Below are 23,351 nucleotides of genomic sequence, written 5' to 3'. Positions count from 1 at the left end.
GGACCTGGACCAACACAGCAGAACTAGCAGCAGTACCTGTCAGGGTGCCCAGGGGACCTCCTGCATCCCAGCACACTTGGAGCCAGTGCACATGAAAGGGCCATAGCACCTGTTCCCACCACCTTGGTTCCTTCCACTGCTGAAGCAGAATTCCAGGACTGAAGTGTGCACTCTGCAGCAGTGGGGAATGTGAATATGCACAACCCCCAGTCTGAAAGAGGACCCAAAGCTGATCCACAAGCAGCAGATGATACAACTGAGGCAGGGATCTGAGAAGCCTAAAGCGGCGATTCATTATTTCTTAGTGACCTCACTGGGTCTTAGGCCCTGGAGATCCTCTTCACTCAGTGTCCCATTTCAGTCTCTTCTTGGAAGAGCAATGCGATGTGGAGAGCCACCTATCTTGGATGATTAAACACAAGAATCCTGCATCTTAGCTGGGAGTTAGATTAGATGAGCCTTGAGGGTCTCTTTGAAGCTTCTGGTTCTATGGCTATAGCTGGTTTTAAGGGAGAATCTGTGCTGTGACTATATGCTGGTGAGCTGCTGTACTTGGATCTGATGGTCTCTTCCTCAGGTTTGAGCCACTGGAGCAATCCAGAGGGCTAATGTTGCTCGGTGTCAGACCCACCTGAAGACCTACCTGGATACATGCTTTCATTTAGTTTTTCTTTTCCTGGGGACCAAAGAAGTCAGCTCCTTTAAGTCATCTGAATGTTTAGGATGTCTGTCAGGAGAGGTTTCAAGGGAGATCTTACAAGTTTTGGCACCCGATCTGGGAACCAGGGCTCAGTAAGATCAGTCAGCCTGTAACTGAAGGTCAGTGTCAAGGCCAAAGACTTCACTGTTGCCATTTTCTTACATCTGGATGTATTTGGAGCCAGTTCCAGGCTCCCAACCTTATTTCTGGGCCATTTGCAATTATTTGATCCAAGACAGTTGACTGACAAGGCCTCTCTGGAATGAAAGAGTCTGATGTCTGTTGTGTTTCTCTTTGCAGACCCAAAGGTTGAATGTGCGACACACAGCACAACATGCTGGGGAATGATCCTTCCCTCAGCATTTTAGACAAAGATCATGTGCATCAGGCCAAGAAGAACACTGGCAAGACGCACGGCATTTGAACCCATGTTCCTTCACTTCAGGGTCCACCGCCCTGAACATACATACAGATGTTCTTACCTAGCTAACCTAAACTGTAATATAATTGATTCAAAAAATTAGAACTACTACTGATAAAAACCATCTAGTTATAAACATTCTCAGTCTGTGGCACCAGGAGACTCAGAGATTCATGTCCTTTTGCTGAGGCGGGAACAGGTGCCAGTGCCCTTTTACACCCCTACTCTCAGAGCACACGAGCAGGGGGAGGGCCGGGGGTGCCCTAATGGGCACTGCTGCCAGAAAATGCTACTGTCTTGCTGCACCTTTGGCACAAGTCCCAAGACAGGGAATATACAGAGGACATTTGAATGACAATCACAGAAGATTCAGGGGTTAGAAGAGACCTGAGGCTGTCAAATAGTCCAACCCCCTGCTCCAGGCAGCGTCAACCCCAACTCAGTCATCCCAGCCAGGCCTTCTGTCAACAACAGCCACTCTCAGCACTGGGGTTCTATCTGCTCTGATGCTACCAGCCTACGACAGGGAGCAGCAGCCTCCTCTTGGGAGCTGGTGTAAGAACAGCTAGCCATGCTGGCTCCCAGCGTGCAGGGTGTCAGAGCTAACTATGCCCAGTCCTGGGTGCTGGTAGGTACCAGGCAATTCACTAGCTTTGTTCACCCAGACAGAAACTCGATCCTACCACTTGCTTGCCATTTCCAGTGACGCCCTGTCTGATGCTTTAACCTCTGCCCTGCTGGAGTCAGGCACAGAGAGTTTACAGGGAGGAGGGGAGATGGGGGGGTCAGAGGTGCCTTCAGGGAATGACAGATTCTCTACTCCTTATGCAGCAAACTGAGCTGTGGGTTCCCCACATGGCCATGGGTGACAGGAAAGAGCCTCACCCAGGACATTGAAGAGGGAGCTCTGCTGGCTGTAGCCTCCAAGCCGGTCCAGCACACTCTGCATGCGCTTCCTCAAGGCACTGGACTCCAGGAAGGCTCTGCACAGACAGACAGACATCAGGTCGGGCCTGGACTGGCGCACAAGCTGTGGCGGAGCAGCACTTACTTGGACTGCTCCAGGCAGTGGAGCCGAAAGGTGACACTCCCCGTTGTCTCCGTGTGGAAGCCAAAGCGGCTCAGGCGCTCCCCCTGAGGGAAAAGCACAACTCAGAACAGCTTCTTCCTGCAGCCGGCAAGTGACAGAGTCTGCACCAGCTCCCAAAGGCTGAGGCCAGGCACCCTGAGGGGTGCTGAGAAGGGCACACAGAGCTCCAGGCCACACCTGAGACAGGGCTCACTGCTTAGAACTTTTCAGGGAGCTGACCAGGCAATAGGGTGGGAGGTTTCACTCATTGTTCTTTGGGGGCTGTCCCAATCCTGGCCTCTTGCTGAGCCCACCTTGTTTGCTCCCCCAGCAAACTGCTTTACGTCTCCCAAGCCCATGGATATCCTGCCTGTCTCATGCATCTGATGAAGTGGGTCTTTGCCCACGAGGGCTTGTGCTCCAGGGAATCTGTTGGTCTATAAGGTGCTACCAGACTTCATGTTGTTTTTGCAGATACAGGCTAACACAGCCACCCCTCTGATACCTCTCCCCACGATGAGTCCCATCTCCAGGCAGTGAGCCCAGCTGCAGCACAGCTCCATGTCTCAAGGGGAACCAGCTGGTTTTTTTTATATGTGCCAGGGAAGGTGCCCATTCCAGCCACTTTGTAGAGAAGCAGCCCAGCAGAGACCAGGGCAATGTAAGCCTCCTACAGACACCCCATGGTAATGTGCCCATGGTCTGGAGAGCAAAGTTCAGTTCACACAGCCAACAAGAGGGCTAGGTCTCATGATGGTTCTAACAATGTCCATTGAGCAGCAGGTTGGAATCTGGCCCAGGTCACCCCAAGAGTTTCCTAGTTTATTAGGTGAGCTTTCGTGGGACAGACCCACTTTGCGGTCTGTCCCACAAAAGCTCACCTAATAAACCATTTTGCTAGTCTTTAAAGTGCTACTTGACTGCTTTTTGTTTTGATAGTGTATAGACTAGCACGGCTTCCTCTCGGTTACTATTCAAGAGTTTCCTGTGTGAGAAGCAGAATCTGACTCAGAGCAAGTGGCATAAGCCCCAAGGCTAAACTCACCTTGAAGGTTCCTGGCACCCTGACATAGGTCATGTCCTCCAGTTCAGGGGACCCACCAATGAAAAACCTCCTCAGCTCAGAGACCACACCCAACTCAATGGGACGCCAGGTGGGAGCTGTCACAGTGTGGAACCCTGTTGCAGGATTCAAGCCAGTTAGAGATGTATATTGACAAACCCAGCCAGAATCCCAGGGGAGGAAGGTAGGAAGGACGCACATCCTAACCCACAAATGGGCTGGAAAAGGATCGTGTGTGAAAAATGTCTCCACCCTGCTCACATGCACCTAACAATGTTGATACCTTCCTCCCCTGGACAGTTAGCAATGGAGATGCTGGGTGTGTGACAGGGCCTACCTCTGCCCTCCCCAGTACCGCTAACAGCGGAGGTACCATGTGTGATGGGGTTCAGGGGTACTCCTGCACTGCACCCTGTCTGCTGGCAGGAGTGACTCTCACTCAGCAGGTACAACAGAAGGTTTATTAGGCAACAGACACCCAGTTTCTCACAGAAGCGTCAGTACAGCAGTCAGAGACAGTCCTTCCAACCCGTCCTGGGGAGAAGACCCCAAGGGGTGCCCCTCTGGGGTGTAGCTTCCCCCTCCTCAGGCTGGCTGCCTTCCAGCTCTTCCCCTAGCCTCTAACTGCCACCCCCGATTCAAAAACCCAGCTTGGCTCCTCCCTCCTCTTTGTTCAGGGCAGAGGTGTTACCTGCCAGTTGTAGCCCCAGGGTCATCCTTAGCCACTGGGAGCTGCTCTGCTTGTTTCTCACATCTAGCCTGCGTCTCGCATTTGCACTCTCCTCACTCCATCACACCATGTACACTTAACAGGATGCTAAGCTTTGCCCTTTCCTGAGTCAACCAGTTATATTTCCTTGTTCAGCAGAAGAGAAATGCCTGGTGTTTCAGTAGTGCTTTCTGCCTGTGGGTCAGGGAAGTGTCTCTCCCCTTGTATGGGACTCAAAGGCAGAAGTGTTTTATCTGGGCTGGCTGGCTGATGCTGCCAAGGGAACGGCCAGACAAAACAAAGGTCACTGCCTCTTGCTCCCCAGCACTAGCACTGAACAGCATGGGACTTGCTCACCCGACTCCTCCTCACTGCTTCGGAGATCCCAGGCTGTGAGGAGCCGCCCAAGCCTAAAGACCCAGCCCCCAGACACACTGGCTATCTGGGGAGGTTTTACCTGGAGCTGCTGGCAGTACCACCGAGCCATAGCCTTCAACGCGATACCTCTGCCAATAATCCAGCGAGAGAACCTCAAAATAGATCACTGGCCACTGGGGGAGAGAGCCTAAAAGGAGGGAACACAATGACAAACGAGAGGAGGCCTCTGCTGGCAACAGAGAACTGGTCCTCGACCACTCAGCACCTCACTAGCAGGAATGTCCCATCCCTGCATAGTCCCTGGCATAGGAAGTGACCGTTCCTGGGATGATCCTAGTCCGTACGGGCTGGGGAGCATGTTTTCCAGAGACTGAATTTTGCTCCTCCCTGGCACATTCTGGCAAACAAGGCCCAAGGGACTCACCTTCTGACTCATCCTCTTGAGTGAAAAACATCTCCAGAGTGAAAGGGTAAGAGAAATATGCCACATTGTCCTGGGAAAGAGGAACACGAATGAGATGAGAGGGCAGAGATCAGAGCCAATCACCAGCCTCATGTGGCACAAGGCAAGGGCTCGAGAGAACCTGCTGAGGCTGAGGAGAGGGGATTTGCTCTAGAGAAGTGAAAGGTTAACCATTTAACCGGGAAGCATCATCCTTAATGGCTGATACATACCGGCTCCATGCAGGTGCAGCGCAGGCAGAGGCTGCTCTGGCCAGGCTGCAGCCCCCCCCCTCCATCCCCGCTCACTCCCCCTTTAATCAGGTAACTGGTTAAACCTCACATCTTACCCGTTAACCAATTAAACAGCATTTTACATCCCTGGTTTGATCCTGCTGGGGACTGACTCCTGGCCAAGATCAGTCCCACCAAGAGCATTCAATGCTGCTGGCTCTGGAAAATCCCTAAGACAATGCCAGACCTGAGACCTCTATTGCCCGGAGCTGTACAAGGAACCCCCATAACATTTCCCATCGTAACACTTCACATAAGGAGCTGGGTGGGCACACAGAGCTCTCTGCAAACTGCAAGAAACCCCATCAGCCTGCAAAACTACATCATCAGAACTGCCCTCTCATGCCCCTTACCCAGCCCAGGGTCTTGGTGGCACAGGTCTGCGTCACCCCAGAGAGCTGCTGGAATGCTGGGCTCGACCAACCTGGCAGAAGAAAAGGTGGTGGTGAGATGAAAGGCTACTGCTGCAAGAAAAGGAGCATGGACTGTCCTGGAGTAGCCAAGACAAGCATCAGTCCTCTCTCACTAAACTCTCCTTAGGCACTTCGCTAACCTCCTGCATTCCAGCTGCACCTTCTGGGAAAGCCCTGGAGCCGCGAACTTCAGTGCCAGCTTCACTTGGATTTGAGAGCACAAACTTACCTAAATCCGACCTGAAAGCAGAATGCAACAAGGGCTGTACCCCCAGGAAGGGAGCCAGCCAACTGGCCTGTAATGTCATGGAGAGGAAGAGACAAGGGGAATAGTCTCACAGGCAAAAGCCAAGGGTTTAAAACAGGAGTGAACAAACAAACCCACTAAACGGGATCAAGGCCCGCTGGACAAGCTGCAGAGTGAGGCAGCACAAAGCTGAGGATTCTACATCCACAACTCCAACCCACAGTGACCCGAGGGCTAGGGGCTGCCTTTCTGTCTCAGGAAAAACAGGACTGATGGAAACTGGACACCACCCGGCAGCGAGATCTGAGTGGGACACAGAGCTGATGGGAAAGGTGTCATGCTCTGCTCTCTATGGTATCCTAAGTAAGGAATTGCTGCAGGACACCCCCACTGCGAAGGGCGGAGTGAGGGGAATCCACTGGTCAGCAGGAGTTACACATCCTTGTGACCCAGAGACACCTGGGGATTTTAAAGGGTTCCCCATTGTCTGACATTTGCATATTAGCTAGCTAAAAGGCGGCATGTAAGGTCTTTACTGAGAGCTGTAGCCCACTGGTCATCATAATCACTGCAAAATGTTTGTAAGGATGTTATTGAAAAAGTCATATGTCTATCCTGAAAACTGTGCTTTTAAGACATGTAAGTTAACAGGTCACCCAGGAGGAGATGAACTGGTTCTGGTCAGTCAGATGTTTCCCTGGCGGGCACTGCATGTAAGTCTATTTCCACATGGGGACACCTGCTATTCAAGAGGTCTCATCCCACATGACAGAACACACAGCAAGAGGGTGTCCTGTTTATGGCAGAAATGAAAGAAATAGTCTGGTACATCAGGAAGTGCAGAGAGATGCACGGTATCCTTTACCGGGGGACAAGCTGAGTGTGTGGCTTGTTTCAGGAAAAAGGGATCACAGCCTGCCTGGCTGAAAAATGCAGAGACATAGCACAGACATGGCAGTACAAAGTCCAGGTTCCAAATTGCGCATTATGATTTTACTTTACTTGCAACCACTTGTTTCCAATATTTTCAGTTGCTGTCACTTATGTCTCCACACTTGGTTACTTGTTTTCACTATACGCGGATTGAAGTGCTGTGTGTTACACGGAGCAGTGAACTGAGGGGAAACTGGTGAACTAGTGTGTGCTGGTTCTTTGGAAGTGGCAGATCTGTGAGTCTTGAGCGCGTCCAGTGGCTGAGGGGATATATCTGGGGATTGGGGTGGCAAGGCAGGGACACTGGCTCAGGAACCATGGCTACTCACGGCTGGGCAGATCCAGAAAGAAATGAACATAGAGACGGTCATACTCGTAGCCCTGGGCTGAAACTGAGAGGAAAAAACCAACGATAACAGGGTCTCCTGACCACAGCCCAAACCCACTAGAATCTGCCTTGCCGTGGCTGGGACAGTCCCACAGAAGGTTCCCAAAGGGCTCACTAAGGACAGGAGATTACTGGAGATGTTGTGGACAAGCCAGGGTCTTCTCAAAGGGGGCCTCCTTGTGTGACTAGCAACACCTCTCCCCAACAGCAGTGCCCTCCACTGGGGGGTTCTAGGCTAAGCTCCGTTCTTGGCTGTGGTCTCCATTGCCCACCCCCGCATGTCAGCCTGGAATGGCTAAAGGCACTCTGAAACGTGCAAACACTGCTCCTGGGACTAGTCAGCCGGCATGTGGGATGCTGGGAGGAAGTCAGCTCACATCCTTCCCAGGAGACAAGGCCTAGACTGAGAGAATGTGGATCCAAGTCCCTGGGTCTCTGCTGAGTGCAGGGCCCTATGTGGCAGCAGCCCACCTTCCCACCAGAGCGAGTCTATAATAAGCACTCACCGATCTCTCCATTCACCAACAGCCGAAGTGCACCAGGGAGAGTCTATGACAGAGAGAACATGAACAGAAAAGGGAAAAGCAGCTCAGTGACAACTGACTAATTCCTGTGCACTCACTTCCTTAGTGGCCCAGCGCTAAGCGAGAGCATCACTGCACACCACCTCTTAGTCAATTGCACAGTAAGCCCCAGCCAGGCGATTCTCTCTGCTAATCAAAGGGAGACAAGAGTCCCTGCGAAAGGGTCCTGGCTTCCCACAGGATCCAGCCAAGATTTCCAAAAGCCACCAGCCAATCTGAGCACGTTCCTTCGAGTGTTCAACCCACTCTAAAACAGGCTCTCACGGCTCTTCATGCTTTATGAAAACTGGTTTATGAATATGAACAACCTCAGATGCTTTAAACAAGTACCAGTGTAACATATCCGTTTTAATGTTATAATCTGATGAAAGTGTATATCCTATTTTTGTCCTTGTATCACTCTTGTGCGTGAAGTTATAACAACTGTGGCTCTGTTTATAATTCTAAATGTGCTAATGAGAGCCATCAATGATGCCCCAGAGTCTGGATGGCTCAGTGATCAAGTCAATGACCTGTAAATAAGCTTATTTGTCCTATAAACACAAACTGTGATTGGTCCTAGAAAGACACGTGGGCCAGGCCACCTAATCCAGAAATCCCTTTTGGAACTGGTAATTTTCTATTCATGGTAAGAAAAGTTTGAAATAAACACAAAGAATTCCCCCCTTGGACAAAAGGCATATAAGGCTGAGGGGGTGGGGGAGACAAAGCGTAGGGGAGTCGCCAGAAAAACCAACAGAACTCCCTGCTCACCACCAAAGGTTCCTGCTGGAAACACCTAAGACTGAGCCAGGGGGAAGGATCAGGCCCAAGTTAAGAGGCTGCTTGTGAAAGTGATTTTAGAACAACTGTTCAGGGCAAAAATTTGCATATAACAAGTTTCTTAGTGGATTAGAACTAGCTAAGCTTTTTTTTTGGTTCATTTTAATTTAGTAACTTACTTTGATCTGTTTTCACTTGCACTTTAACATCCTACATTTCTATACTTAATAAAAACACTTTTGTTTATTAACAAGCCTAGTTCAAATAATTGTTACTTGGGGGAAGAGGGAGCAACCAGTGTGCATATCGCTCATTGATAAAGAGGGTAGACATCCTTACAAGTGCTCTCTGTGCAAAACGTTTACACAGAGTAAGATGGTTGTATTTGGGGTTTTAGTCCCATTGAGGGCTGCTTTCCTGGGTGGTAAGCCCTCCTGGATCTGCACTGGGTCAGAGTGTCTGATACTCTGTAGAGGGGCCAGAAGCCCCAATCCTGTCATTTGGCTGGGAGAGACCAGAGGATCTGGCCCAGCAGGAGGGTGGTGGGGAGCCCTGGGGAGCCGAAAGGCAGGCATCAGTGGCATGATTAGCACAGTAGGGCACAACCCATCTATCATAATCGCACCTCAAGCTGTACACCTACCATCACTCTGAAAATCCTGGCACCCCTCTCTCCCACTCAAGCCAGCTGAGATGGGGAGTCTGGAGTGCTACTTGGAATTCCCCACCCATGCTGGGGTGACTAGCCAGTAACTGACAAAGAGAACAGCCAATGTAAGTAACTCACAATGTCTACACAGACAATGCAGTGCCCTAACATCCCAGCCTAAGCCCCATGACTCCCATGGAGGTGGAGACACGTCAGTGCACTAAGCAGCACAAATATCATTGGGAACAAGGCTGCAGGAGGTACAATGCTGCTTTACATCAAGGCAGGTCTACAGACACTGCCCCATGGGACTCGGGAGGCACTGTTCTCCAAAGACAATTCATTTACAATTCTGACTTCCGGTCACTGATGAATTCGTATTCTTACCACATCAGTTACTCACCATCTCAAAGTCTGAGCCAACAAGGCTGCTGAGATATTCCTTGTGCCGACTATACAACTAAAGGAAAACAGCAGATTAGAAAAAGTCTATCACGCACCAATCATTTCAACTTCCAAACATTACAGAGAACAGCCCCAACCAGAGACATATGAGACTCTCAGCTTGGGACATCCAGGGTCAGAGAATGAAACCTGTGCCAGTGCTGCAGAAGTGTGTCTAAGAATGACAGAGTTCCTTGGCTGGTGTCACCCACGTGGGAACAAGGGACAAAAGCCATAACAATCTGGTGTATTTAGGGACCCGGGAAGTGAACTAGAGATGAGCTGAACACTTGAACTTCTCTTCTTCCTAGAGCCTGATTACAGAAACCACTTGTATCAAGAGTTCATGATACAGAGAAGTGTTTCAGATTCTTGGCAAACTGGAATCCCTCTTGCAATGAGACACGTCTCTTGGATTACAGGCTCTCGATGATAGCAGCTGGGGCAACAAACACTGTGACCAAAGAGCCAGGCTGACTATTAGACATACTACAAACTAAGTGGGGAAAGGTGAAGAAGAAAACAAACCAGAGCAGCAGACAGGAGTTTTGTGCGAGAATTCTCCCAGTGAAGGGGAAGAGACTAAGTGATCTCTAGGGTGAGCTTATTACCTATTTGTTGCCATATACTTGCTTGCTGGAAGTTTATAGAGTGGTCTGTTTAGGGGCCTGTGTGCTTAGCCAAGCAGCCTACTGGACTAGACTGGGAGCTACAAGGCTCCAGCCTGCCATCATTGGATCCCTTGACATGCAGATGGAGTTTAGAAAGCCAGCTCCTAAGTGGCCAGAGGAGTTGGAGAATAGGAGCAGAAAATGGGGGAGTTTGGAGAGGGAGCGCAAGAGGCAGCCATCCCCAACACACACACTCTAAACTCAGTCTTGGAGGGGTAACTCTCTTAAGCTACGTCTACGCGACATCGAAGTAGCTTATTTCGATGTAGCGACTTCGATGAATAACGTCTACACGTCCTCCAGGGCTGGCAACGTCAACGTTCAACATTGACGTTGCGCAGCACCACATCGAAATAGGCGCTGCGAGGGAACATCTACACGCCAAAGTAGCACACATCGAAATAAGGGTGCCAGGCACAGCTGCAGACAGGGTCACAGGGCGGACTCAACAGCAAGCCGCTCCCTTAAAGGGCCCCTCCCAGACACAGTTGCACTTAACAACACAAGATCCACAGAGCCGACAACTGGTTGCAGACCCTGTGCATGCAGCATGGATCCCCAGCTGCGGCAGCAGCAGCAGCCAGAAGCCCTGGGCTAAGGGCTGCTGCACACGGTGACCATAGAGCCCCGCAGGGGCTGGAGAGAGAGCGTCTCTCAACCCCTCAGCTGATGGCCGCCATGGCAGACCCTGCTATTTCGATGTTGCGGGACGCGGATCGTCTACACGTGCCCTACTTCGACGTTCAACTTCGAAGTAGGGCGCTATTCCTATCCCCTCATGGGGTTAGCGGCTTCGACGTCTCGCCGCCTAACGTCGATGTTAACATCAAAATAGCGCCCAACACGTGTAGCCGTGACGGGCGCTATTTCGAAGTTAGTGCCGCTACTCCGAAGTAGCGTGCACGTGTAGACGCAGCTTTAGTCTGCAGCTTCAAACAACAAGCAATTCTATAGCACCTTAGAGACTAAAAAATTTATTAGGTCACGAGTTTTTGTGGGTAAGACCCACTTCTTCAGATGAAAAATGAAGAAGTGGGTCTTACCCATGAAAGCTCATGACCTAATAAATTTGTTAGCCTCTAAGGTGCTACAGAACTGCTTGTTATTTGTAACACTAAAGTAAGTAAATCAACCACCCCAGAAAACAAATTAAAAAGTCCCTATAAGGTAAAAATAATGCAGGCAGAGTCCAGGTGCAGAGTGGAGCTATTCAACACATTGTACTGAATGCAGCATGTGTGACGACCTGCCTTCTGGGTATGTTAGACATGCGTACAATCAGTATACGCACCCCATGGCTGTCAGAGACAGAATACTGGCTATTGAGAACACAGTGGCTGAACAGAGGGAGAGAAGGGAGACTGAGAGGAACACAGAAGAAACTCTGCAAGGGACAGTACAGCAGGTCCTTCCCCAAGTTGGACAGCTTCCCCCGCTGAGGGCGATGAAAGTTCCAGGGAAGGAGTACATCTGGAGTGGCGAGAAATGATCCCATAATTGGGACCCTCCTTCCAGATGATGTCATGGTATCTTCTAGCACTGGGGAAAGGGATCCCAGTTATTAGGAAGAGACAGGTGATACTAATGGGGAATTTGCTCATTAGAAATATAGGTAGCTTGGTTTGTGATGAACAGAGAACTGCATGGTGACTTGCCTGCAGGGTGCGAAAGTTGAGGACTTCTCCAGGCATCTAGACAGACTTATGTGCAGTGCTGGGGAGGGGCTGGTGATCATGGCATATATAGCTACCAATGAAAGAGAGGGGAAAGGTCCTGGGGGCCAAATTCAGGCTAGTAGGTAAGAAACTAAAGTCCAGGACCTTCATGGCAGCATTCTCTGAAATGCTCCCAGTTCCATAGGCAGGGCCAGTCAGGGAGGCAAAACAGCAGATTCCTAATGTGTGGGTGAGACAATGGTATCGGGAGGAGGGGTTTAGGATTATTTGGAACTGGGGAACCTTTTAGAAAAGGAGAAGTCTACACAGAAAGCAAGGGCTCCACCTAAACCAGAACAGAACCGGACTGACGGTGTGTAAAATAAAAAAGGTTGAAGAGGAGTATTTAAATTAACAACAGGAAAGCCAACAGGTGCAGAGGAGCACAGTTCAGAGACATCCCGTATGTCGTAGTAAAGCAGAGAGAATAAAAGTTAATAAAGTACAGGCAGGAACTCAAGAGAAAGTCAAACAGAAAAGAGTCTCGTTCGATTACATCACATGAAGGCAGACAAATGCTGATAAATTTTATACACGCTTGTATAAAAATGCTGGAAGGTTAAATTCAGAGGGGTGAATGTGATGCCCCAGGCTACTGATGCAAAGCCCCAGGTCACACTGAACACTTACAGTTGTAGAGCTACTAAAACAAACCAGCAGTCATGTAGCACTTTAAAGACTAACAAAATAACGTATTCGTCTTTGAAGTGCTACCTCACTGCTGGTTTGTTTTATTAGAATACAGATGAACAAGACTCCTTCTCAGTTGTATAGCTGGAAGCCAAGTCAATTTACTTGGGCATCCGTATAGGCCAGTGTTTCTCAATTGGTAGCCTATGGGTTGCTTGTGGCCTGACATCCTTAGGGACATATAGGTATAGATCTATGTGTAACTGCAGCCCACGTAACACAGAGAGCTACATATGTGGCTCACAATGATAAATAGGCTGAGAACCACTGATACAGATCAAAGTGGTTGTTAAATGTACAGATATGACTGCTATGGTCTGGACTTCTACAGTCCAGCATGAGTTGTGGTTGGGCATCCCCATATGCGGCCCCAGGCTGGAGCACTAGTGGGAAAAGGCCAGCCCCTTGCTCTGCAAATCCTCCCCCACCCTCCCAGAGCTTTTGATGCACTGCAAACTCTGGTGGGGGAAGAGGAGTCAGGGAGAGGCGGAAGCAGGGTTGGGGGGTGCTCAGGGGAAATTGCAGGGTGCCTGCAAAGCCCTATGGCTGGAGCTGCGGGCACAGCCCGGCTGATGCAAGGATGCGCACCTGGAGCTATGCAGCCATTCTGCCTCTTCCCCCAGTCAGTAACAGCCCCTCTGCTGCTGCAGAAGAGTCCCGCACCTGGTAGTAGCAGATGGGTTTCCACTGACTGAGTAGGGACTGGAAGGGTGCAGCAGGGTGCATGTGGGAAGGGGCAGCGTGGAGGCTGTTGAGTCCCATGGCTGGTAGCCAGAAGCACAGCCCTGCATCCTGCAGCAGGATCTGGGAGAGCAGCCTACCTGCCATGGGGATTGGTATACTCTCACAGAGCTGTGCTCCTAGCTCTTGACCGTGGCACTCTGCAGCATCCTGAGTAGTTCCTGAGGAGCCTTTTGGGAAACTGGCTGATTTGGAAATACAGGTGCTGACTCAGTAGTACATACATTTTTATCTGCTTTAACCTCTCAGTAGCCCTCACTAACTTTTTTTTTTTTTAAAAGCTAGGATACCTGTCGTACGTTTACTAAAGAATTGGTGTTGGTTGTGATGTAAGATTTGGGGGTGTGTGTGTGTTTTCTTTTATCCTACAGTCTAGCTTGCTTGGCTGGAGAGATAAACTGAAGCATCTACAGAGATTGACTCCATTATAATACTCCTGAAATATTTTAGGGAAACATGGTAGAGATGCACATTTTGCACTGGGTTGGTGAAATTAATTATAAAACATACCACCAGCTTTTGACACTAGCAGGCGTTTTCCTGCTTTTGCCAATTTGCCCAGAGGTAGATACAATAATGAGACTACAGACAGTGTGACAAGGGATATGGAAGAGCTTCCATATAAGAACAGATTTAAAAAGCCTGGGATGTTCAGCTTGGAAGGGACACAGCTAAGGATGGAATATGACAGATGCCTATAAAATCATGAGTGGTGATGACCAAGTAGGAGGCTTCCAGACTCAAGGGAGGTAGGCCAATCAGGACACTTGGACATAATGAAAAACTAGCTGAGACGGATTCTTAAAAGGCTCCTCTTCTGTGGGCTCAGGGCACATGAGGAGCTGATGAGAAAAGTAGCTGTAGAGAATTTGAGAGAAGCAAGTGCAAGCAGGTACCAGAGGGAAGAGCCTATGGTAAGGAGGGTGCTGGGGACTGCCGCGGGGAAGTGGCCCAGGGAATCATCGCTGTCAAGTCAGTGGAGGCAACTGCTATCACAGGGTCCCTGGGCTGGAGCCCGGTAAATCGACTTGGCTTCCAGCTGTATAACTGAGAGGTCACCGTGTTAGTCTGTATTCTAATAAAACAAACCAGCAGTCAGGTAGCACTTTAAAGATTAATACGTTATTTTGTTAGTCTTTAAAGAGCAGAAGGTGGGCCCAAGCTCACTGCATTCTCCCATCCCCTATCCAGCACAAGAGGAGGACTGGTACTGGTGGAGGGATTAGTCCTGCCACTTGGCAGCACAGACTATGGAATTTGGTTTCCTTTTCCCTATGTTGGCCAATGATGAAAACAGCTCATCAAACAGCAAGCTGGTGTCTAAACTGAGGGTTTCTACAAGCCCCTGAGGCAAATAATCTGACAAAAAGTGCAGGACAAGCCAAGGTAGAAAGGAGCTTTGTCACAATGCACATGGAAAGAGCAAAGACATTTTGAAAATCAGAAGAACCAATACTTTATGAGATCAGTACATGGAAGAGGGCTAGTTTAGCTGGACAAGCGGTTGAGGAAAGCAGCAGGAAGAGCTAGCAAAGGTTGCATCAGCTGCTTAGAGAGCAGAAACACATCCACTACTTGTAAATTTAGTTTACAGTCTGGGTGTTTTCTTCACTCCCAAGTTATTACTGGACCACAAGATGGCAGCAGTCCCAGAGGGTTTTCCGATCTGTGCTCTATTTAAAAAACACACTTCCCTTCCAGATACAGGAGCCAACTATTGTCCAGATCTTAATCCCCTTCTGGCTTGTCTAAGGCAATGGGATCCACAGCAATACCATTCAGAAAACAAAGTTAGTGGAAAATGCTTATCAAGCTGTGCCAAAGCACATGAGCGCTGTGCTTTGGTGTCTTCGGTAGGTACCTCAGAGGAACTCAGGGTGCCGGATTTAGGTCATCTTAAGATCTGGCTACCAGTGTTCCCTCTAATCTTTCCCATCCATACACAGACTTTTTCCATCCATGCGTGGAACAAATTTTATATGAACCGAGGCATGTGAGAATGTGCACCACCAGTAGGAAAACAAAACCCCTAGCTGTGGATGCTCTATTAACCAGCTGGGCAGCATTCGAATTTCTCCTGAGCTGCTGCACAACTGTACGGCTTACAGGGAACACTGCTGGTTACCCAAGAGCCCAGCCATCAGTGTGATACAGTAGTTACAATCAGCGAAGTGCTCCATGTAGCACTCCCACCATTTAAATAGGAGGTGCTAGCAGCAGGGCATCTTTTAGGGAAGTCTTGCCATTTCAGAAACTGATCCCACCACAAACTGTCTCTTGAGCTGAGTACCCAAGGGCCTTTAGTCACACGTACATGTCTTACAGGTACTGTTGTATCACAACCCTTTCCAGGGCAGGCCCTCAGGGCAGGACACTGGGTGGGGGGGTTGTGATACAACAGCACCTTTAAGAAGTGTGTGAGAGGTTGAGCATGGTGTGAGGGGGCGTATGGGGGGATTCAGAGCAGGGCATGGGGGGGACGCGGGAGTCAGGGCAGGGTCTTGGGGACTCATGGAAGAGTGCTGCGGTGTAGGAGTCAGGGTGGGATGGCGAGGAGGAACTCAGGGCAGGGGGTTGGTATGGAGGATGAAAAAGTCAGGGCCAAAGGATTGGCGGGGGAGTGGAGAGCTGCAGGAGTCAGGGCATGGGCTTGGGTGGGGTGCAGGAATGTGTGCGGGGAGGACAGGGGCTGAAGTTCCTTCCCCCAGCCCCTGATTCATACCAGGATGCTGTGTGTTGTTTTCTTTCCTGCCCTTGTCAGGGAGCGAGAGCAAAGTGCAGAGCTCCCCTGACCCCTACTCCCCACAAGCCAGAGTGAGGAATGCAGCAACCGTGTACTTCCCCTTTCTCCCTGACGGCAAGCAGCATCCCTGTACCAATCTGAGGTGGGGGCAGGGAGAGAAGCTTCAACTCCCCTGTTCTCTAAATGGAGCCCAGGATGGGAAAGAGGAGAGCACTCAGGTAGTCCTGGACATGGATGGGGCACCCCAGCCAGCCCCCTTCACCTGCCAGGCGGCATATAGCAGAGCCCAGTGAGCTTGGCTGGAAGCTCGCTGCACCTCCTCCTGCAGCCCAGCGGTGAAGACAGCCAACTCCTTCTTCCTAGAGTGGTGCCTCGGCTCACTTTCACCTCTGGTCACAGTTGCTCCTTACATCACTGAACATGCGCTGCTCCCGCTCCTCCTCCTCGCGCTGCACCTGGGCTGAGGCGTTCTCAATTGTGTATCTCCACAGCTCTCGCTTATCTCCATCCAGCTCAATCCTGCACATCCCCAAAGCACCACAGGCAAGGTTCAGTACAGGCAGTGCCCACAGCAGCTATTCCACCCCTACAGCTGAGGCAGTGGCTGCAAAAGCAGCCATGCCTCACTACTCACACTCCTGGGGGCTTGACTAGCACCAAGGCATCATTAAGGAAATGAATATGAGGAGCAGGGAGTCACCCGTACAAGGCCACGGGGATGAATGCCTGCTCCAGAGGCTCAGCAGACCTCACGCGGTATCAGAGAGGAGCACACTGTGATCCTGGATGAAGAGCTCTGGAGCCCAGGCTTCCCATTATAGGTGCTAGGCTGCTGGGTCCCCCACTCCACACTATACAAGGTTACCCTGGGAAGTGAGTTTAACCCCTCCGCACCAATCTCATCTGTTGCACTAGCCCCACCCTGCTTTGCTCACCTGTAAGCACCTTTAGTTCCTGTAAAATCAGGCTTCACTGTGATCACCCCATTGCCATCCACCTTGACTGTACAAAGAACGCGTTCATACTCCCTGTGGCCAAGCCTGAGGGGAGAGACCATGAAACAGCCACCCAGTCTGAACAAAACTCATGGGCACCAGCTGCCACTGGAATCATGGCCCTTCCTGTGCACATGGGGGAAGGGAAACAAACCCAGCCACAACCCTCAATCAGCGTAAGGGCAGAGACAGGTATAAGGGTTCCCACTCAGATAAAGAGTAGGAGCCAACAGCAGCTGGAATTGTGGATGATCTTACAATTCCCCTTGTGGGACTAGTGCCATGGGAATGGGGCTTCCCATCCAGGAGACCATGTTACTTAGAGTCTTTACTTACTTTCCATATGGTCCCAAGTCTCCCATGATGTACATGGTCTGAACAGGGGTATTGATGACATGATTATTCTTAATAAATTCTTCTGAGGGCTCCCAGGTGATGACTCGGGACTTCAGCACATTTCCTTCCCTGACAAAGAAGCCGCAGAACCGTATTATCCAAGCTCTCCAAGCCGCCAGATACAAAACCCCACAGCGCCAGCGCATACAGTCCCAATGGAGACACCCACATGCAGGGGCGCCAGAGCAAGGAGCCACAACTGCAAGCTCTGCATGCGCCACCAGCTTCCACGGGCAGAGTACTCAAAACCCCCAGGCCCTGGTGTTGGGAGTCTTGCATCAGTGAGTTCTGAGACAGGCTTAAGTTAGCTCTGTGCTCCTCTTAGCACATACACTGGCCTGCGGTCCTGCCTTCTTCTCCTTAAATTGGCCATCCTCTCTGCTAGGAATGATGGCACCTCCTGCTCTGAGGTGGTCACCTTCTGGCAGTGCTGGAAAAGAAAGCAGGGAGGTGGAACTATTCCAGTTACAGACAGAACTCCTCCTTCCCTTGGGAAAGGCAAGTGCATTCACCTCACAAGAGATTTCCCTTCTCCCTCCCTCCCAGGCCTGACTTCAGTCCTGAGAATGAGGAACAGGCACACATGCACGCACACACTTCCCCAGCTGACCCAAAGACAGGGTGAGCCTTGGAACAGGAGAGCACAGTTCCTAAGCTTAGTCATCAAAGAGCTACCCATCCATCCTCTATTCTTTGAGGACAGCACATTGAGACTCTCTTTGATGGCAGCTCTCATTCTAACAGGGAGCAAACACTGGAGTTTGGAGGGAGCTGCCAAGAGTCCAGATTTTTAATATGCATCTTTCTGAAAAACCTAGAACTCAGTCTAGAGCTGGGGCAGTGGCAAGATGGGTTCTGCATGAAAATATCAAGGTGGCCTGTCAGGGTCTTTGGCTTCAATTTCTTCATCCCACCACCTGAGAAATGTATCCCTCTTTCCTACAAGCTGTAGACTTGGCCACATGAAGAGGTAACGCTGCAGAGATGGCAGCAGCTTAGGCGCAACTAAGAACAGGTACCTCCTCCAGGTTGGTGAATCGGTCATGGTCTGTGTAGGTGAAGATACGATAGTTCTTCCGGCCTCCTGATTTCTCCAGTTTCAGGATCTCCTGGTGGTACTGCCGGTCCAAGGGGGTCTGACAGGCTGACTCATGTTGGTACAGATCCACCTCAAACTGAGAACAGCTCAGAGAAAACATAAGGTTATTTTGGTGCAAAAATGTACCTCTCTCTGCAGCCTACAACCCTTCTGCATATGCCCCTGCTCCTTCCAGGGGGCCCGGAGTTGGCCCATGACCAGTATCATAAATCATGGAGTGGCCCCTCTGTGAAAATTATTGTTCACACCTGGTTTAAGATCACTGTGAACGGAACCATGAGGCCATAGCCTGCTGTTCCTGGACAGACTGTAACCATAATGTTCTCTCTCTCTTTTGGGTCAGAGTCACTTCCACAGCTTTTACATGTGTCCTCCACTTCTCCCCTACAGACATGGACAAGATGGAACAGGCAAGCAGCTGGGATAATTCTAGATTAGAAACATGTTCCGTTTTCTCCTAGTGGCATTTAGAGACTGCTTTGGCCACGTGAGGCTAGAGACCATAGACCCCTCTTGAACTGCAGAACCTAGTCCCATATCTAACAGGGATCCACAGGAACAGGCCCTCCATTCCACTTTGGAGCATGGAGAGGAAGCCCAGATCCCCTCGCACTAGTGCAAATGGACACACCCCATACAGTACACTACTCTGAGTACTATCTGCCACTCAAGGGGTCATTCCCAGCCTTCCTCTTACTCACCTGGCTGAAGAGTTTTTCTTGCCAGCCAATCTCTGCCTCCTCTTCCTCATCATCAGCACGATAGCCACCTCAAAGACAAAAGAGTGCTGATCACTTATTCACGCCTGTGCCTCTTCTTCCCACCTCTCAGCAGAAAGCACTGTACAACACAGCCACCCTCCCAGAAACCTCTCTTCTGTCTCAATGGCAGAGCTGGGAATCCAGATGCTAGGAGCAGCTAAAGGTGGGGTTCCCAAGTCACCTGCACCCAACCAACAAGAAGCTTGGACCAGCTTTCTGTAGGCTTTTGTTAGGAATGGTGCAGCCATTAACATCAATGGCAGTGAGGGTGGGAGGGAGGAATATTATTCCATCGACCCCTTCTTCCAAGGTTGGGAAATGAATTAGTGGACTGTATCTACCCTTCCGAAGTGACACAGACAGGCCAGAGTCTTTCGTTAGTTTTGTTCCAAACATTAGCTTAGATCAGCAGTTCTCAAGCTGTGGGCCAAGGAGAGTTAAGTAATTACTGGACTGGCTCCTTGTCTTCTTTTCCAGATGTATTAAAGAAGCTACAAACGTAACTCCAATGTGGATGTTAAGAGATAGTAGATGGGGGTGGATACAAAGGTGGTTGACAGCAGATGGTAGGGAAATGTCCTCATGATTGAAGCTGTTGAGGTATTTAGGAATCCCTGACTTAGGTATTCCAAGGGAATTCACTTTTCTTAATTTATGCTCTTGGCTTTTGTCATCCAAGTGCGGGGAGTCACCGGACCCTGCACCTCCCATCGGCAGTCGGGTGCAACTTTCAATAAGCAGAAAGAACAGATGGTTTATTAGTCAACGACGACACAGGACAGAACAGACTTGTCAGTGCAGAAACCAGGAGTCACTATAACCCATTTTTGGGAACAGGCCTCCAAAGCCAGGGCCTGGATCTTGTCCTGCACCCCAAGATAGCCCAGACTGCCCTCCCCTAGCAGCCCCATCCCAGCCAGGGTCTTCCTCCAGTTTTTGTCCTGCTTCCCAGGCAAAAGGTGGCACCTGGGCACGCCCCCTCCCAAGCTCAGATTACAAAGGGCACTGGCCATTATGCACACCTGGGAAGCTATCACACCCAACATTAACATCACCATGTAGGTACAGGTGCTGTGTTCAGGCAAACTGAGGCACAGACAGGGTTAATATAGGAAAGGAGAACTCACATGCAATGTAACAAGGGCTATGGAAAGACTTCTGGCTTCCGTAAAGTCTGCCACATCTAAACAATGCTTCCGCTTTTCTGAAACCACTCTGGGAAAAGTGTTCTGCCGGGACAACCTTGTATACCTCATGCCATGAGGCATAAGGGATGTCTCAGCGGAAGGGCTCTTCCCATCGTTTGGCCTCCTGTGGCTTGGCCAAATGTCGGGAAAGCCTCTCCTGACAGAGCTGTCAGCAAAAGATACTCAAACTGTGGAGCACAATTTGCACATCTTTTGGCAACAGTTCCCCACAGTTTAAACACAGAGTGACTAAAATCCCTACTTCCTCGCAGCTTTCTGCAGGTTTCTGGGCTGAGATGTGAAAAATCAGCCAGGGGGTTTCACTTCACATCTATTTAATGAGCAGCAGCAAACAAAAGAGTAACCAGAATGTTAGGAACAATTAAGGAAAGGATAAAGCAGAAAATATTAAAGTGCTGCTATATAAATTTCTGGTACACCCATATGTTGAACACTACATGTAGTTCTGATTGCCCCTCTCAAAAACAACATACTAGAATTGGAAAAGCAAACAGAGATGGGCTACAAAAATTACTAGGGGTACGTAAATACTTCCATTTGTTGAGATTTATAAGACTAATTTTTCAGCTCGGAAAAAAACAGCTAATAAGGAATATGACAGAGGTCTACAAGAAGGCATGGTGAAAGTGAGTAAGGAAGCGTTATTTACACCTTCATATAATGCAAAAACCAGGGGTCACCCAATGAAATACTAAGCAGCAGCAGGATTAAAATAAACAAAAGGAAGTATTTCATCTCACGATACACACCCTGTGGAACTTGTTGCTAGGAGGTGCCACAAACACCAAAATTATAATGTACTCCCAAAAAGTTATGTAAGTTGGTGGAAAATAGCCGCGGATAAATCTATTAGCCAAGATGCTGAGGAACACAGCCCCATGTCCTGGGTAACACTAACTACGGATTCCCAAAAGATGGGAATGGGCAACAGAGGCCGGAACACTTGATGATTGCCTTTGAAGCATCTGCTCCCAGCCAGTGTAAAAAGACAATACTGAGCTAGATGGACCTTTGGTGTAACACCGCGTGTGGCTGTTCTCACGTTCTTCTGCTTATAGCTAGTCTCACTTCTCAGCAAAAGAAAATACAATGAGCCCTGTGAGCGGAACGTCCCCAGGACTAGGTCCAAGGCTCCATCAGCAGCACAAGTGCCTGGACTTTCTTCCCTTGACGTCATGGAAGAGAAACAGGAACTGGTGCATCTGACGAAGTGGGTCTTTGCCCACAAAAGCTTATGCTCCAAAATACGTTAGTCTATAAGGTGCCAGGAGACTTTTTGTTGCTCCCGCAGCCGCAGCCTAACAGGGCTCCCTCTCCCATAGGAACTGGAGGGTGCATCTTCGCCGGGGGGAAGGCGTGTTCTCCCCGTGAGTTCGCTCGCACCTCAGGACCAAGAAGACCGAATGCCGGAGTCTGTGGTCTGCACACGTGCTAGCACGTGGCGCTACACCCGAGGTGCACCACGTGGCTCTCCGCTGAGCTCCAACGCGGAAAAGCCGCAGCCTGCGACCTTGTGCTGTCCAGCAGGTCAGGGCCCCCACTCCGGCACCCCGCTCCCCGGCTGCGCACGCAGGCGCTGAGCCCCCGCGCCCCCGCCGCTCCGTTCCAGCGACTGACGGGTGCGGGGAGCCGGGGCGGGGGTGGCAGCCACGTGCCGAGCCACCTACTTGTCGCCGGCGGGCGTCCGAGGGCGGCCAGGCCGAGCTCGTTCCCCCGCTGCTGCGGGCCGGCGGGCGGCGGGAGCTGCTGCAGCAGGAGGCTGGCGGAAGTGACCCGCTGGACACGCACCCTGCAGGGAGGAGCACAAGGCGGGGGTCACCGGGCCGGGCCGGGCCGGGCAAGAGGGACTCAGGGAAGGGAGAACCGGGCGCCCGGCGGCGGCACCACCCCGCCGTGCCAGGGCGGGGCCTGCAGGGCACAGCCGGGCCCCGACCGCCGGCGCCGCTGGGCAGCGCCCCGGGCGGGGTCACCGCGCGCCGGGGAGCGGAGCCGGCCCTGACCGGAAGCGCAGATTCCGCACGGGGTCCCGGGAGCGATACACCGCCCCGCCGCCGTCCGCGCTCCAGCCCGCGCCCGCCTCCGCCTCCGCCTCCGCCATGGCACCGGCCGGAAAGCGCCGCCGCGTCCCCATGGAGACGGGCAGGGGCGGGGCCTAGACGCGCGGACTGCGCTGAGCATGCGCGGCTCCGAGAGACGCGCCCCCGGAATTCGTCTGGCCCGGAGCCAGGCCCCCCGCCCCGCCCCGCCCCGCCGCCGGCAGAGAACGTGGCTGCTGCGGCAGGCGGCGTCGGGGCGCGGGCGCTGGGAGGAGGTTGGGTGCAGGAGATGGTTTGGGGGTGCGGGCGCTGGGAGGAGGGTGGGTGCAGCAGATGGTTTGGGGGTGTGGGTGCTGGGAGGAGGTTGAGTGCTGGAGATGGTTTGGGGGTGTGGGTGCTGGGAGGCGGGTGGGTGCAGGAGATGGTTTGGGGGTGCAGGCACTGGGAGGAGGTTGAGTGCTGGAGATGGTTTGGGGGTGTGGGTGCTGGGAGGCGGGTGGGTGCAGGAGATGGTTTGGGGGTGCAGGCGCTGGGAGGAGGTTGAGTGCTGGAGATGGTTTGGGGGTGTGGGTGCTGGGAGGAGGTTGGATGCAGGAGATGGTTTGGGGGTGTGGGTGCTGGGAGGAGGTTGAGTGCTGGAGATGGTTTGGGGGTGCAGGCGCTGGGAGGAGGTTGAGTGCTGGAGATGGTTTGGGGGTGTGGGTGCTGGGAGGCGGGTGGGTGCAGGAGATGGTTTGGGGTGCAGGGTCTGGGAGGAGGGTGGGTGCTGGAGATGGTTTGGGGGAGCAGGGTCTGGGAGGA

General features: G+C 51.3%; 1 protein-coding gene across 4 annotated transcripts in view; it reads right to left on the bottom strand.

The window, feature by feature from the left end:
• Positions 1-22,627, bottom strand: part of MKS1 (MKS transition zone complex subunit 1) — a 29,055-nt gene extending 6,428 nt beyond the window's left edge. For 2 of the 4 annotated variants that reach the window (XR_012648095.1, XM_075013449.1), the window contains exons 1-17: positions 22,515-22,627; positions 22,182-22,303; positions 19,247-19,314; positions 18,466-18,621; positions 17,779-17,876; positions 17,387-17,515; positions 16,991-17,095; positions 16,466-16,574; positions 9,455-9,511; positions 7,563-7,605; positions 6,998-7,060; positions 5,429-5,499; positions 4,765-4,834; positions 4,420-4,527; positions 3,236-3,369; positions 2,173-2,255; positions 2,007-2,104 (exon numbers count right to left, since the gene is read on the bottom strand). Coding sequence is in view for 3 of the 4 variants with exons in the window: in XM_075013449.1 (XP_074869550.1) it covers positions 2,007-2,104; positions 2,173-2,255; positions 3,236-3,369; positions 4,420-4,527; positions 4,765-4,834; positions 5,429-5,499; positions 6,998-7,060; positions 7,563-7,605; positions 9,455-9,511; positions 16,466-16,574; positions 16,991-17,095; positions 17,387-17,515; positions 17,779-17,876; positions 18,466-18,621; positions 19,247-19,314; positions 22,182-22,303; positions 22,515-22,612 (1,612 nt within the window). In the remaining variant the exon portion in view is untranslated. Of the gene's footprint in view, positions 1-2,006; positions 2,105-2,172; positions 2,256-3,235; positions 3,370-4,419; positions 4,528-4,764; positions 4,835-5,428; positions 5,500-6,997; positions 7,061-7,562; positions 7,606-9,454; positions 9,512-16,465; positions 16,575-16,990; positions 17,096-17,386; positions 17,516-17,778; positions 17,877-18,465; positions 18,622-18,793; positions 18,930-19,246; positions 19,315-22,181; positions 22,304-22,514 lie in introns of those variants that run through there. The other 2 variants (XM_075013451.1, XM_075013450.1) reach the window with 2 other exon arrangements.
• Between the last annotated feature and the right edge of the window lie 724 nt (positions 22,628-23,351).

This window comes from Carettochelys insculpta, chromosome 19, assembly GCF_033958435.1.
Source record: "Carettochelys insculpta isolate YL-2023 chromosome 19, ASM3395843v1, whole genome shotgun sequence".
In the NCBI taxonomy this organism is placed as follows: domain Eukaryota; kingdom Metazoa; phylum Chordata; order Testudines; family Carettochelyidae; genus Carettochelys; species Carettochelys insculpta.
This window is presented reverse-complemented; position numbering and strand designations above follow the sequence as displayed.